This window comes from Lineus longissimus, chromosome 17 (genome assembly GCF_910592395.1).
Source record: "Lineus longissimus chromosome 17, tnLinLong1.2, whole genome shotgun sequence".
Classification (NCBI taxonomy): Eukaryota; Metazoa; Nemertea; class Pilidiophora; order Heteronemertea; family Lineidae; genus Lineus; species Lineus longissimus.
In genome coordinates this window covers 1,530,063-1,544,001 of record NC_088324.1, presented here as the reverse complement: position 1 = coordinate 1,544,001, position 13,939 = coordinate 1,530,063, and the positions used below count along the sequence as shown (strand labels likewise).

Below are 13,939 nucleotides of genomic sequence, written 5' to 3'. Positions count from 1 at the left end.
TCAATTTGTATTGAATTTTTTACACTAAACTTTATCTTCTTTTCCTTTTTTGTAATTCACTGCTACATCTCCCATTCCTCCCCTTCCAGTAACCGACGATGCCACGAATACGAGGTGCAATACTGGACAGACGCTCGGTTCGATCCCATCTTGGTACACAACCAGCACCGTACTATGGCGGCAGAGATCCCAACGCACGACCAATGCCCTTCACTCCAGGACCAATGACACGCATATGCCCTTATTGCAATGCGCTACGTTTCCCTAATGAATCCCTCAACTGCTGTCACAATGGAAAGGTCCAATTGCCAGAGATTAGCCCATACCCGGAAGAGCTAACAACCCTTTTACAAGGCAATACTCCTGATGCACTAAACTTCCGCAATAACATTAGACAGTACAATAGTGCAATGAGCTTTGCTTCTCTTACTGCTCAACTTTTCACTCCACAACGTCCAGGCCCATTTTGCTATCGAATTCACGGCCAACTCTACCATAGAATTGGAACCTTGCATCCGCAGGACAACTCGCAACCAAAGTACGGACAGCTTTATATAATTGAAGGAAAAGAGGCCACTGACACCAGAATGAACAATGCTAACAATAATGGCTGCAAAGAACATATCATGAACACCTTTCAGACTCTCCTTTCAAACCTAAATCCATTTGCCCTCGCCTTCAAACAAATGGCTGCCGTAGAACAAGATCACGCTGAAGACAATCAGTCTGTCACAATGACCTTCAAACGTGGCCCAGACCAACGCCGATATAATGAGCCAAGGTTTGACGAAGTCGCTGCCATTTTTGTAGGCAATGATGGTGCGCCTCCAGCACCAGATATAATTGTACAACCCCGCAACCAGCCCTGCCGCAGAATATCATATATGTCCCCCAACAGTGACCCCATGACGTACCCTCTCCTGTTTCCAAGAGGTGATCTCGGTTGGTTTGATGGGATGCAGCACGATGAACAGCACAGAACAAAGACCAGGTTCAAGGTCACACTTCTGCAATTCTACTCCAACCGTCTTGCTTGCCGTGCTCGGTTCTCACCCCTACACTACGCAGGCAAACTATTCCAACAGTACATCGTAGATGCGTATGTAAAAACCGAGGCATCAAGGTTGGACTACATCCAAAAGAACCAGAAGGCGTTACGAGTTGACCAGTACCAAGGACTCATGGACCACATCCAAACACAATCTATTGAGCGACACCTCACACCAGGAAAAGTTGTCATACTTCCATCCTCCTTTCACGGAAGCCCGAGGAACATGCAGCAAAATTATCAAGACGCAATGTCCTTAGTGTGCAAATTTGGCAAGCCCGATTTATTCCTGACATTCACCTGTAACCCCCACTGGCCAGCAATAACAGACAACCTCCAACCACCACAGACTGCTGTCCACCGCCCGGACTTGGTTTCACGTGTCTTTCACCTTAACCTGAAGGAGCTGCTACACGACATAACAGACAAACATGTCTTAGGTGAAGATGCCGCTCTGGTTGATGTCATTGAGTTCCAAAAAAGAGGACTACCGCACTGCCACATGCTTATTTTCCTAAAGGACAACTCCAAACTTCGAGAGCCAGAACACATTGATTCACTCATCTGCGCTGAAATCCCGTCACGCACCAATGACCCAGAACTGTATGAAATCGTGTCAAGAACAATGATTCATGGACCATGCGGTCACTTGAACCCAAATTCAGTGTGCATGGATAACGGTGAATGCACCAAAGACTTCCCAAAGGAATTCTCCGAACAAACCTACCTCACAGAAAATTGGTACCCAAAGTACAGACGACGAGACAATGGCACAATCGCTTCAGTTGGATCATCCGAAGTTGACAACAGGTAAGCACATACAATGTAATGTAACAGTACCGGAACACAATTCTCAATAGCCAACCTAAGCCTGACACAAATCCAAATTCTTCACCTAAGCATCAGCCTCACAAGAATTATATAATAAAAAATTAACACATTAATATCGATTAACCCTACCATCAAAAATTTATCCATTCCTTTTAAAATACTGAAAAATCGGACAGGAGCCGTCACGTCTTTTCCCTGATCTATTTTCAGATATGTTGTTCCCTACAACCCATGGCTGCTCCGGAAATACAATGCCCATATTAACCTAGAGGCCTGCATGACTGTCAAGAGCATAATATATATATATATATATATATATTAAGGCCATGACAGTGCAAACATAGAGGTTCAAGCCACTGCCACTCTCGACCATGATGAAATAACAACCTACCTCGACACACGATATGTCAGTCCTCCAGAAGCTGTATGGCGCCTATCCGAGTACCACATGCACAGCCAATCGCCTAGCATAGTTCGACTACCAGTACATCTGCCACAACAACAAACAGTCTATTTCCAACCAGGACAAGAATTGGCTGCCTTAGCGCATACCACCAAAACGCTCCTCACAGCATGGTTCCACCTCAACTCCACTACCAATGCAGCCACCGAGTACATCTATACAGATATACCAAACCACTTCGTCTTTGACCGTTCGAGCAAAACATGGAAACCCCGAAAAAGAGGAGGAGAGAAGATCATAGCAAGAATGTACTCCACAAACCCCAAAGACACAGAGAGATTTGCCCTACGAACACTTCTTCTCCACGTTCCTGGTGCCAAGTCCTATGAAGATTTACGAACAGTCAATGATGTCTTAGCTCCAACCTTCCATGCAGCCTGCAAACTACGCAACTTGCTTACCGACGATACCCAATGGGAGCACACACTCGCAGAGGCAGTCACATTCCAGATGCCACACCAACTACGCCTACTCTTTGCTGTAATCTGCTCGCACTGCGATCCTCTCGACCCACAACAACTATGGCATCAATTCAAAGACAGCATGATGGAAGATTATGCCCGCAGCCACAACCACCACACTGCAGAGAATATGGCACGACTACACATCAACAACATCTTGGCACAATCTGGTAAATAATTTACTGCCAGGTCTTGCAGCACAACCAACCAGAAACCATTTCAACCATTTCAAAACAAATCATACCAAATCATCCCAAATCATCCTTATTCCATTTCTATTCAGGTCTATCCTGCTCACATTTCAACCTGCCAATGCCGCTTCCAACAGACGACTTGCCAGAGTACAACCAACCAGAAATAAATGACATAAGCCTTCCCTACGAGCTCCTCAATAATGACCAAAGATTGATAGTCGACACGATCATAACAGCCTCCATCAACACATCCGATCCCAACTCGCAAATTCAGCCTCACGTCTACTACCTTGACGGACCAGGTGGAACTGGGAAGACGACAGTCTACAACACGATCATTTCAATGCTCTCCATCAGAAACATCAAAGTAAGACACAATCTAAAAATACTTGCTTGATCAGATGTTAATAAAAATTTCACATCTGAAGTGAGAAGGCATTTTCATCATCTTTTGCAATCAAACAAAAAAATTAAATCAAAGATGCATGTCAACAGGCCTCCAAACATTTAACTAAAAACTTAATTCTCCACACTAATTCTTTGATTCTTTCACCACGCCATCACAACAACCCTAAAAACAATAACGAAACATTCTTTTAAATATTTCCAGGTACAAGCTACTGCATGGACAGGAATCGCTGCCACACTCCTCATGAATGGATGCACAGTCCATAGCCTATTCAAACTGCCAGTTCCGATCTTGGATACAAGCACCTGCAACGTCACCCCAAAGTCTGCACAAGCAAAACACTTGCGTGCCATTACCCTTTTCATTATTGATTCATGCTGCCTCTCCATGCGCTCCATGCCATCGATACCTGCTTGAGGGATATCACCGGCAACGACAACACCCTCTTCGGTGGCAAAATCATTTTACTTGGAGGCGATTTTAGACAGGTCCTACCAGTTACTCCCAGGGCATCCCGTACAAAAACCATTGAGAACTGCATAAAAAACTCCCCGCTATGGCCTCAAATCCAACGCTTCCACCTCACCAAGAACATGCGTGCCGATGCTGCAGCACAGGACTTCTCAACGTGGCTTCTAACCGTCGGCAATGGTACCCTCCAAAGCAACCTCACTGACATGCCATACTCGATTGACATCCCATCACAGTGCAAGTTATCCGTTGATATAGTCAACGACGTTTTCCAGGACATGACTAGCCCAGTCATTCAGGACACTGTCATACTGACACCAAAAAACGAAGATGCTCTGAAGCTCAACAAACTCATTCTGGACAAAATACCAACGACTGCACAAACCTACATCAGCAGTGACTCGGCTATTTGCGAAGACCCAACTGAACAAACACACTATCCCATGGAATTCCTGAACTCCCTCACCCCAACAGGCATGCCACCACATATACTGAAACTAAAAGTTGGCGCAATAATTATGCTACTCCGCAATCTAGATATAAAAGGAGGCCTGTGCAATGGCACAAGACTGAAAGTTGTAGCACTCTATCCACGCACAATACATGCAGATATCATAACCGGCACCCACGTCAACAAACGTGTCTTCATTCCGCGCATCAAACTCGCACCATCCGATGCAAACCTGCCCTTCACACTACAGCGCCACCAGTTCCCGATTAGACTAGCATACGCTATCACCATCAATAAGGCCCAAGGCCAAACATTCCACACCATAGGGATCTACCTTCCAAAGCCAGTCTTCTCCCATGGACAATTATATGTTGCGCTCTCACGGACAAAATCATTCAGCAGTATTACAGTGCAAATTAATCCATCAAGTCGTCAGAGCCAATCCCACACTCAGAATATTGTCTATAAGGAAATCCTCTGAACCAAGAGCCCACATGATGCTACCAAACCTTCATACACCTGTAATGTGCTGCAACGATAGCAACATGGGATTGTGGTTGTATTGTAAATTTATTGTTTTCATATTTTGATGGGATCCGATGTACATTTGTATTCGTGTTTCGTGCCTTATACGCAAAGATTGTGTTTTGGCCAATAAATTTCATTTCATTTCATTTCATTAATTGACAACAAACTTTTCAAAACATTACCAACTTTTATAGAAATGACATTTTGTGTCGTCTTCTTATTCATACTACGTTCACGTACTCTTACTGCCTTAAGAACGATCTCTACCCTTTATTTCAAGGATATCCCCAACATGTCACCCCTCGACTTAGTCCATCCTAGAAATTGCCCCATCCCCACGGGTCCCGCGCTAGTACAGTCATATACTCATTGATTGGCCTATATGGCCTAGTAAGTAACGAATCGAATTGATTTTATTAATGGCAGCCGCCAGGGTAGCTAGTGGCCCATAGCATGCGCCCCCTCCATTGGGGCAGTAGCCCCCTCCATTGGGGCAGTAGCCCCCTCCATTGGGGCAGTAAATCAGATTTTTCATAGGCCTAATCTTACATGTTTTGATTATTTTCGTTAAAAAAAAGTGGGAACCCCTCGGCCTCTTACTTGAGAGGCTGTCCGATCGGGGTTTCGCCCCTGGCCGGCGCATCAATCAATAACCTGTATCACTAGAATTAACCAAGGGCAGGCTGTCAAAGCATAGCATATACAGGCAGAGTATCCCACCCATAAAAAAACAGAACAAATAAACCTGTAATCAATGAAAATATTCCGCCGTATTAGTATCCTTCTTCGTAGTCCCATAGAAGGGGTTTGCTTTCACCTGCAGTCATGGCAGTTACTCCACGCATAAGGTCATAAATGCACTAGACCTGTGCTGAATGACACGGACCATTGGGCTTGATTGTTATCACTCCTGTGCATATTGTATTGCTTGAAAAATGGTGCATAGAAAAAGGAAACCCCTTTAACCCTTAAAGCGCCGAATTAACAAAATCATATTACCCCTGAGCGCCGAATTAACCGAGCATTTTTGAAAATGATTAATAACAACGTTATTTTTGTTACAAACACCATGGAATGTACTGATGATTTTATACAAATGGTAATTCCCGTCGATTTTTGTGACATTTGCCGCCCAAAATTAACTAATTAGGGGTTAATTAGTGCAAATACCCATAATCAACAAAAATATGGCCAGAACATACCTCCATCAGCTTTTTATACCTCCCTTGGTATTTTAATATGAAGTCTGGGTCTAAATACATCGTTTCCATCCGATTCCTGGTCGAAGCATCCGTCTAATTAGTCGTAGCAGCGCTAATTACTCCTGATGACGTCATTCCCGCGAAAATGGGGCTTCAAGTTTTTGATAAAATACTCAAAAGCTTGTATAGAAACTTGAAATTTGTTCGATGCCATTTTGTGCTAAGCATCACTGTCGAAGTACCAAAGAGGGTACATGCACACTCACTGCCATCTCTTAGCAGACAGGTGGAACTAAATGTCTGCTGTCGACGATCGTCGCCTCTGGCGCTTTCCCCCTTATGTCGACGATCGTCGCCTCTGGCGCTTTAAGGGTTAATGTGGCTACGAAGAAGGATACTAATACGGCGGAATATTTCATTGATTACAGGATTACCCAAATTTTTGTTCCTTTTTTTTATGGGGGATACCCTGCCTGTACATGTAATTTATATTTTGGTGAACTTCTGGGACTGTGATTGCAATTTTCTGGGAGTTCTTGAATTTTTGCTTGCAGACAAAAGACTGCTAAATAAAAACAAAAGGAGTGAATAATTCTGATCAAGCCCTTGGTGAGTATGTTCTTCTTCTGTAGCACAGGTAAAAAGCCTGAATGTGTCTTTTAACATCGTCTAGACCACATAAACTAAGGTTTGAAAGTTGACTCGCATATCGGTAGTCGCCAATTTGCGTTCAGCACATAACCCTTAACGTCACCTAGGGCACACAAACTAAGGTCTGAAAGTTTACTGTCATATGGGTAGTCGCCGATTGGCGTACAGCACATAACCCTTAAAATCTTTGTTGTTTTAGAGTTATGCATGCTTGGACCTTTCATTTTTCTTAAATGTATTGTTAGCTGACCAGGGTCAGATTATGTCATGGCACTCCGTCCGGTGTTCATCGTCCATCTGGAATTAAGTTAAAATGAGTCTGAAGGAGGAGGGGCGGAGAGACCACAAAGCCCGAATTTTTTTTAATCCTTAAAATATTTGTTTTCATTTCAGAAATTATGGCCCGTTGGATCTGGGTGGCGAAAGGATGTGGCATTAATGGCCCTGAAAATTTGATACGGCTTCCTCTGACCCTAGATAAGGAGGTTCAACTTGAGACTGTACTGTCTCAATTTCCAGGCGCAGTTGGCCTGAAGTTTTTTGAACAATCTTCAGCCTGGACCTCACCAGGAGGGTCGTGGGTGGCTGTTCCATTGGTGAACGGCAAATTCACGGAACCAATTGGAGGATGGTCCGAAGAATGCACCTACATGGTAGTATTCAATGAGCGAGACCGAGATACTATTGGAAAATTGACATGTATATATTTATTTCTATTTTCCAACCTTGAAATTTTGAGTGAATAGAAAGGTTGAGAAACCGCACGTTTATGTGTACGCGTACCTGTGATGTGATGCACAAGTGACGGGACACGTGAACATGCATGGATACTTCTATACGTACCGGTACAAGTACCCGTCACACGCTCGGTTTCTCAACCTCGCTAATGAATACATACTACCAGTAGTACACCATTTCCATGCTTGAAGCAATGTTAAACTCCGAGATGGATTCTAATCTCATTCATCATGAGCACTAAACCTTTATTCTAATAGCATGTTTACCAGTTGAATCAAAAGTTTTCTAACCCTGATCAGGATCAAGATATAAAGTATAGTTAGATTGCTAAGCCTACTTGTCTACATGTACCTGTTATTCAGTTGCTTACATGACATGCATGAACATAGTGACACATACAACAAAATCCTAAAGACCAGGCTACATTATTTTATTCATGCGATACCAAAGTTAACTACTTAGTAATCTAGAATTCATAGGTGTTAAAACCCTGCTGTTTACATGCATCTAACCACATAACACTAGTGTTAAATACCTCTACTTTAAAGCCACATGGCATAAGAGGCCTCGCAAACAAAATTTTCTTATTCATTCACCTTTACTTTATATTTCAGCTAATACTGGTACCACACAGATTCTTGGTAATCCTAAAAACCTTGCGGCAGATGTTGCCAGTTGTTTTAGCCCGCCGGGAAAATTTAAGTTCAATCCAAGGAGCGGCACATCTTATTCAGCGGACACAAGGGGCAATGTCCGAAAGCCTGCACGGGCAGCAGGGAAAAAGGCAGCGCCTCGTCACCCGGTTAAAGTCGTTTTTATACGGCAATGTTCTTTGCCAACTCCGATGTCAAAATGTTTGGTAAGTTGAGGTTGAGTGCTGAATTAGCAGATCTAGTTTGGATTGCGCATTCTATTGTAACAGACGGTGGTCAATGAATGAGAGCTAGTGTCAGCTGGTGGATAGGTACACCCCGGGTTCGTTCATTGAGTGAAAAGGTTAGCTCTCAGTTTTTGAATTTCTGCCGGGTCTCTTGTCTCTTTTAGTCTTGAACAGCCCTTTACACACCTTGTTAGGAATAAAAAAACTGGCGACCAAGACGCGCCATTTAAAAAACGAACATTTTGGGAAGAACAAGTGAAAAAGGTTCATGCCTATGGATCAAACCCGCGACCTTATGATTAAGATGGCTTATCCATTCGGCCATGGACCCCGTTTGGTGCACATCCAAAATTAGGTAGTATTATTCTCGAATCGCGCCACTAGCTGTAGGCTACATTAAACGCAGACAGCAGATAAAGTGCTTCAAATCCTTTATAATGCAACCGGTTCCTGTCCGTTAATCATCAAATAATTACAAGGCCCAGTTGTCTGCATTGTTCAATGCTGTAGAAGGATTCCTTATTTTGTATTTAATGGTTATTCATAGCACAAACCTCATGCAAAAATGATCATACAAAGAACGACCTATGTGCTTTTCCCAAAATTCAATTCGTCCCAAAAAGGTCATGACCACCTTTGCCGAAGAAGCACATGTTGTATAAGGCCTGAATACGAAACCACGATGAAATAATCCATTCCTGAATCATATCTCTTCTTGTCCTCTAACAATAAAAATATGCTTCTCTTATCAATTTCATGTGCTCTTTCTTTTGGAAATCAACAGACATTACTGAACCATTAGCTTGAATAGCCATGACCTGCTTGGGCAGTGTTCCAAACCAGAATGAATATTGACATCAGGTGCACATGATGTCACCTTACTTGGGAAGTACTTTTGTATCAAGTCCAAAGAGTGTGAGAGAAGCTTAAATTAGTGTATTTGTATGGTTATTGTTAATCCTGCACATGATCAGCCATGTATCATTTTTTCTTCAGGTCGTTTTAGAGAGTGTTACAGACATAGGGACAGACGACACTGAGGTTGCTGTGCGCAGCCGCCTTCGAGATATTCTGGCCAACAAAAGCACAACATCCCATATTGTGGCGAGTCAGTTCTTGTTCCTGTCATATTCAAATAAGGAACTAAGCAGGGCAGTTTATGCTAAGGGCTATGAAATGACAGGGGCCCGAATACGAACTCATATTGGCCAGGGGAAGTTGTATATTCAAATATCGCATTTTGAGGAGGTGAGTAGTGCATTGTACCTGTCTACACAACCATATCATACAATCAGATAAGAGGAGACCCACCCAATTCCCAAAACACGTACACTTTTGAAGCCAGGGCGTTCATATTTCAGTATGTTAAAGCAAATGGACCACCGGCTGACCTAGATAATTTGGTGTTGACGTTGCAGACGATCGATCCATAAAAGTCTACGCTACTGACGTCATTCACTGCAATCAAGGCTTGTGATTGGTTGGGCGTGGTTTCTCTTTGGCGCTAAAACATTTCACGTTACGTTTAATAATCTAGGTCAGATCGGTGGTTCATCTCCATTACTTGATCAAGAACAGGTATTAATTCTTTTGATTTTGAGAGCAATGTGGTGGCTGGCCATTAGGTGGTGCCACCTATTGATAAATCTCGAGACGTTGTTTTCTCCAAAACCAACAACTAAGCTCTGTAATTCGATGTGTAGGTAGAAATGCTAATCTACTAAGTGTTAATTTACAGCGCAGAATTTTAAAATTAAAAATTTTTAAAAGAAATTAAAACATAGGCCATGATTGACATTCAAAGCACATTCAAAGCTCTAAAAGCAGGATTTTTGAGGGGCTCGGACTAAATCACCCTGTTGTTTATTTAAAATCCTCGAAGAACGTTTTAGCAATATTTGCCAAATTCGACGTGAATTCAGTAAACACTAAATGTTGGTGAAAAATCAATTTTTGGGGGTGGGAAAGAGACAAAGCAGGCAAAATAGACAAGAGTATTATGCCATAATAAATTGTCTTCATTATTGTTCATTCAAATAAAACATTTGTTTTCTTGTTTCTATTGTTTCTTGCTAATCTCACATGATTTGACAACATTTTTTGTTCAGTATTGACAATCTTTAGCCTCAGCATTTCGTGGGTACCCCCTAGGCCACTCCAATCACCAGTAGGAACAACCGATGGTCACTGCATTGTTATCTAATGCATTTAAGAAATGTTTCTTTCCAGTTGGATGAATCGGCAGACTCAGATGAGGAGCTTCCTGAGGTTTTGAATGTGAAAAAACCAAAGCTAGTAAGCATTATCTGTCCTGTCTGTAGGCATATGCCAGATGGATATGGAAACACACATCTCACTCTCTCAATGCCATCTGAGCATGAGTAAGCATGATCATTTCCCAAGAACTACAGTAATGTATCAGCAAAAGATTGCAACAGGTGCATTAAGACAGCAGAGTTTTCACAAAATATCTTTAAGTGGCACCCCTTTCTAGGCCACTGATTTTGAGTGGGCAATTCCACAGCTAAAGATGTGACAGTCAGTTAGATTAATAACAATACTGATCTCTTTGAAATAACAATGTACCAATTCTTGAAATCAAACAAAAACAAAAACAGAACAAAGCCTAGTTAAAGCTTCCCTTTTGGTTTTCAGGATGGAAGTAATGAAAGCTGTGAAGGTCCTCGTGCAGCTGACACATGCACTTCCAATGAGGACAACAGTAAGTTGCAATGTTGTTTCACTTTCAACCAGTGGGAAAAAGAAACCCTTTCTCAGCTACTTAGGTACATGTTTCATTAAGCCAGAGGACAAAATCCCTTCAGGCAACAAAAAAGTCTCAGTAATTGAAGCTTAGGTTAGATACAAACTCAGATGAAGTCAAGTGGATAATTATTTAAGAATAGTACTGTCCAGTTGATAGTTAACCTGACTTCATACATGTAAAAAAATAGGTATAGGCACGGCACGGATATCATTGGAAGAATCGGGTCATTGCGTAGTAAATGTTAAATTTCTCCCATCTTCATCTCGCTGCTGTTTCACAACCATTTCATCAATCAGAAAATAAAAACTACCAGTAGACGCCTCTTGAAAATACCTTTCCATTGATATTCCTATCATTCCGGATATCATTGGAAGAATCGGGTCATTGCGTAGTAAATGTTAAATTTCTCCCATCTTCATCTCGCTGCTGTTTCACAACCATTTCATCAATCAGAAAATAAAAACTACCAGTAGACGCCTCTTGAAAATACCTTTCCATTGATATTCCTATCATATCCATTGATGTCCTCTTTCAATAAAATGAACTTGCCTAAACATCGCTTGCGAAACACTAATCAGCCACGCAGCCACTAAGCCTTAATTGCGATCAGCTGACAGAAAATATTGAGGCGCTCAGGAAAAACCCACGGCGCTGTGTTGTACTCTGTTCCACATAATTATTATCTTTACCATGTTCTGCAATGTCCGATCACCTTTCTTGTCATACCAGATGCATAATAGTTATTTTCATGAATAAAGCTCAAAATTTTGAAAAAACTATGTATCAGTGTTTTCAATCGCAAAATCTGACCAATACCCACGAATAAAAATATAGAAAAGTGGGTACCAAAATAAAGAGAAAGAAGTTTTCTTTTCAATAGAATTCATGCTGAAATGGCACTTCATAGTGCAAGACAGCGCCGGACCGTTGAGACTGGGGTGAGCCTCTCTTCCGCCAGTATGATTTGAGAAAAAATGGCGACGCCAGATTTGGCACTCGACTCCACCGCTTCAGTATTTTTAGCATCTTTAGTGGAAGAATTACGTACGTAAACTTTACAATGTGATGTTATACTGCTAGATTATTGCATAAAGAATACTTTTATAGCTTTATTTTATTTATTTTCCAAGCTCTTTCAAAATTTTAGGCCGATGTTGAGGAGACTCAGCTCAGTTCAATTTGAATTTTCGTCTTCCCGTCGTCCCGGTCCACTCTGATTTTTACTGGCGATATATTTCAATTAAATATCAACAAGGAACGATGATAGTGTGTAATATCTTCATCATACAGATAACTTTTTCGCACTTGGCAATGATTTATACATGAAAACTAGCGATTGAAAAGTTAGGTTGCATGACCCAGATTATCCGTTCCAAACGGCCATTACTACTGACAATTTTGTTACTGGTCACGTGATACGATTCAGGCCTGTTAATTGGTCCGATTGGTAAACAAACAACACGTGGCAATGTTTACAAAATAAGATGACACATTTTCACAATGTTTTTACTGTTTTATTGCATATTCATTTCAAAATTATTAAATAAAATAATTTATACATATAATAGTTAATGGTAGGCTAATTCTGATATTAATCTTTTTTGCAGAAGATGAGCAGTACCACTGCCTGGAACAGTGGTTCGTTGCCAAGGGGAGAGGTAGAAGGGTGAATCTGCCTCCGAATGCGGTGTGTGACTTTCGCATCTTTCTGCAGCTACATCACTTACGCTTACAGCATGGCAAAACATGGATGTTCGTGGAAGGGATTCTAGGACGCATGTTTCCGTTAAGTTGTGATCTGACAGACTATCAGTTTAGGAGTATATCTGAACGGTGTTTGAGAAACATTCCGAATGACGATCTTCTGAAGGACTTCCTCAGCCAGGCAGCTATCAAAGACAGTCCTTTTGCAGAATACGCTAAACGCATTGGCAATGGCCTGGAAACAATTACACGAACTGACTTATTGGGAGATCTTGATGCACTGAAACAAAAACTTGACAAAGTTACATTGTTTGTAGTATCTAATGAATTTGTTGCAAAACTTGAACGCTTCCGGAAAAAGGAAAACTTGACGTCTCAGCATACTAGGGACTGGCTGAAATGTTGCAATTTTGAATTTCAGTGCTCAGAACAAAAAGCAAAGAAGTGTATTGACAGTTTAATGGACAAGTATGCCTTGTTACAAAAATCCAAGAACAAGAGTGTGGGAAAAGTTAAATTTGAAGAATTTTGCAGTGCAACATTTACAGGTCCGACCGTAGTTCCCATGCACATTGTAGGCCCTGCTAGTAACACTGGTGACACAGACAGACCAGCTTCAGTTGGACCATCAGATGAGACAAACAATGGCGAACCAGTTAACGAAGCAGTGAACAGGAATCAGGTGTTGATAGAGAGCAGAGCCAGCCAGTTAGCCCTCTTAGGATCAGAGTTAAGATTTGTGAAGGGGAAATTGGGCGATCTTGAAAAAAAACAAAATGAAGGCGCAAACTTGAAACTGGTGGTAATGACCCAAGAGAATGAAAAGAGCCGAAAAGAACTGATAGGAAAGCAACAAGACGTGATTTTAGTGGAAAGAGAATTACAAAAGTCTAAAGAGCAGCTTCTCAAAATGAAATCAGAGTTACTTACTGTGAATGAAAACCTTAGGTTGGCAAATGCAGATAGTGCGCGTTTGCAATCTGAACTTAGTGCTGCACAGCAGAGTGCCTACTATAAAAGGATGAAAAGAAAAGAAGATTCCTATGAACAGTATGAACAGTTTTTCAAAAAGCACAGCGGGGATGGTTGCGCTGCAGAAATCAGTCACCTGAAACAAAACGTTAAATACCTGCAGACTCAA

General features: G+C 41.7%; 2 protein-coding genes across 2 annotated transcripts; both read left to right on the top strand.

The window, feature by feature from the left end:
• The first annotated feature begins 686 nt into the window (after nucleotides 1–686).
• LOC135501662 (uncharacterized) lies at nucleotides 687–1,862 on the top strand. The gene has a single exon (XM_064793900.1). The coding sequence runs from the start codon at nucleotides 687–689 to the stop codon at nucleotides 1,860–1,862; it is 1,176 nt and encodes a 391-aa protein (XP_064649970.1).
• A 465-nt stretch (nucleotides 1,863–2,327) lies between these two features.
• LOC135501661 (uncharacterized) lies at nucleotides 2,328–3,823 on the top strand. The gene is made up of 3 exons (XM_064793899.1): nucleotides 2,328–2,973; nucleotides 3,087–3,364; nucleotides 3,608–3,823. The coding sequence occupies exons 1-3, from the start codon at nucleotides 2,328–2,330 to the stop codon at nucleotides 3,821–3,823; spliced, it is 1,140 nt and encodes a 379-aa protein (XP_064649969.1).
• Nucleotides 3,824–13,939: the final 10,116 nt, after the last annotated feature.

Coding starts and splice junctions, on each gene's coding strand:
- LOC135501662 (XM_064793900.1), top strand. CDS start 687: ATGGCTGCCGTAGAACAAGATCACGCTGAAGACAATCAGTCTGTCACA.
- LOC135501661 (XM_064793899.1), top strand. CDS start 2,328: ATGCACAGCCAATCGCCTAGCATAGTTCGACTACCAGTACATCTGCCA. Junction 2,974..3,086: donor CAACATCTTGGCACAATCTG/GTAAATAATTTA, acceptor ATTTCTATTCAG/GTCTATCCTGCTCACATTTC. Junction 3,365..3,607: donor TCTCCATCAGAAACATCAAA/GTAAGACACAAT, acceptor AAATATTTCCAG/GTACAAGCTACTGCATGGAC.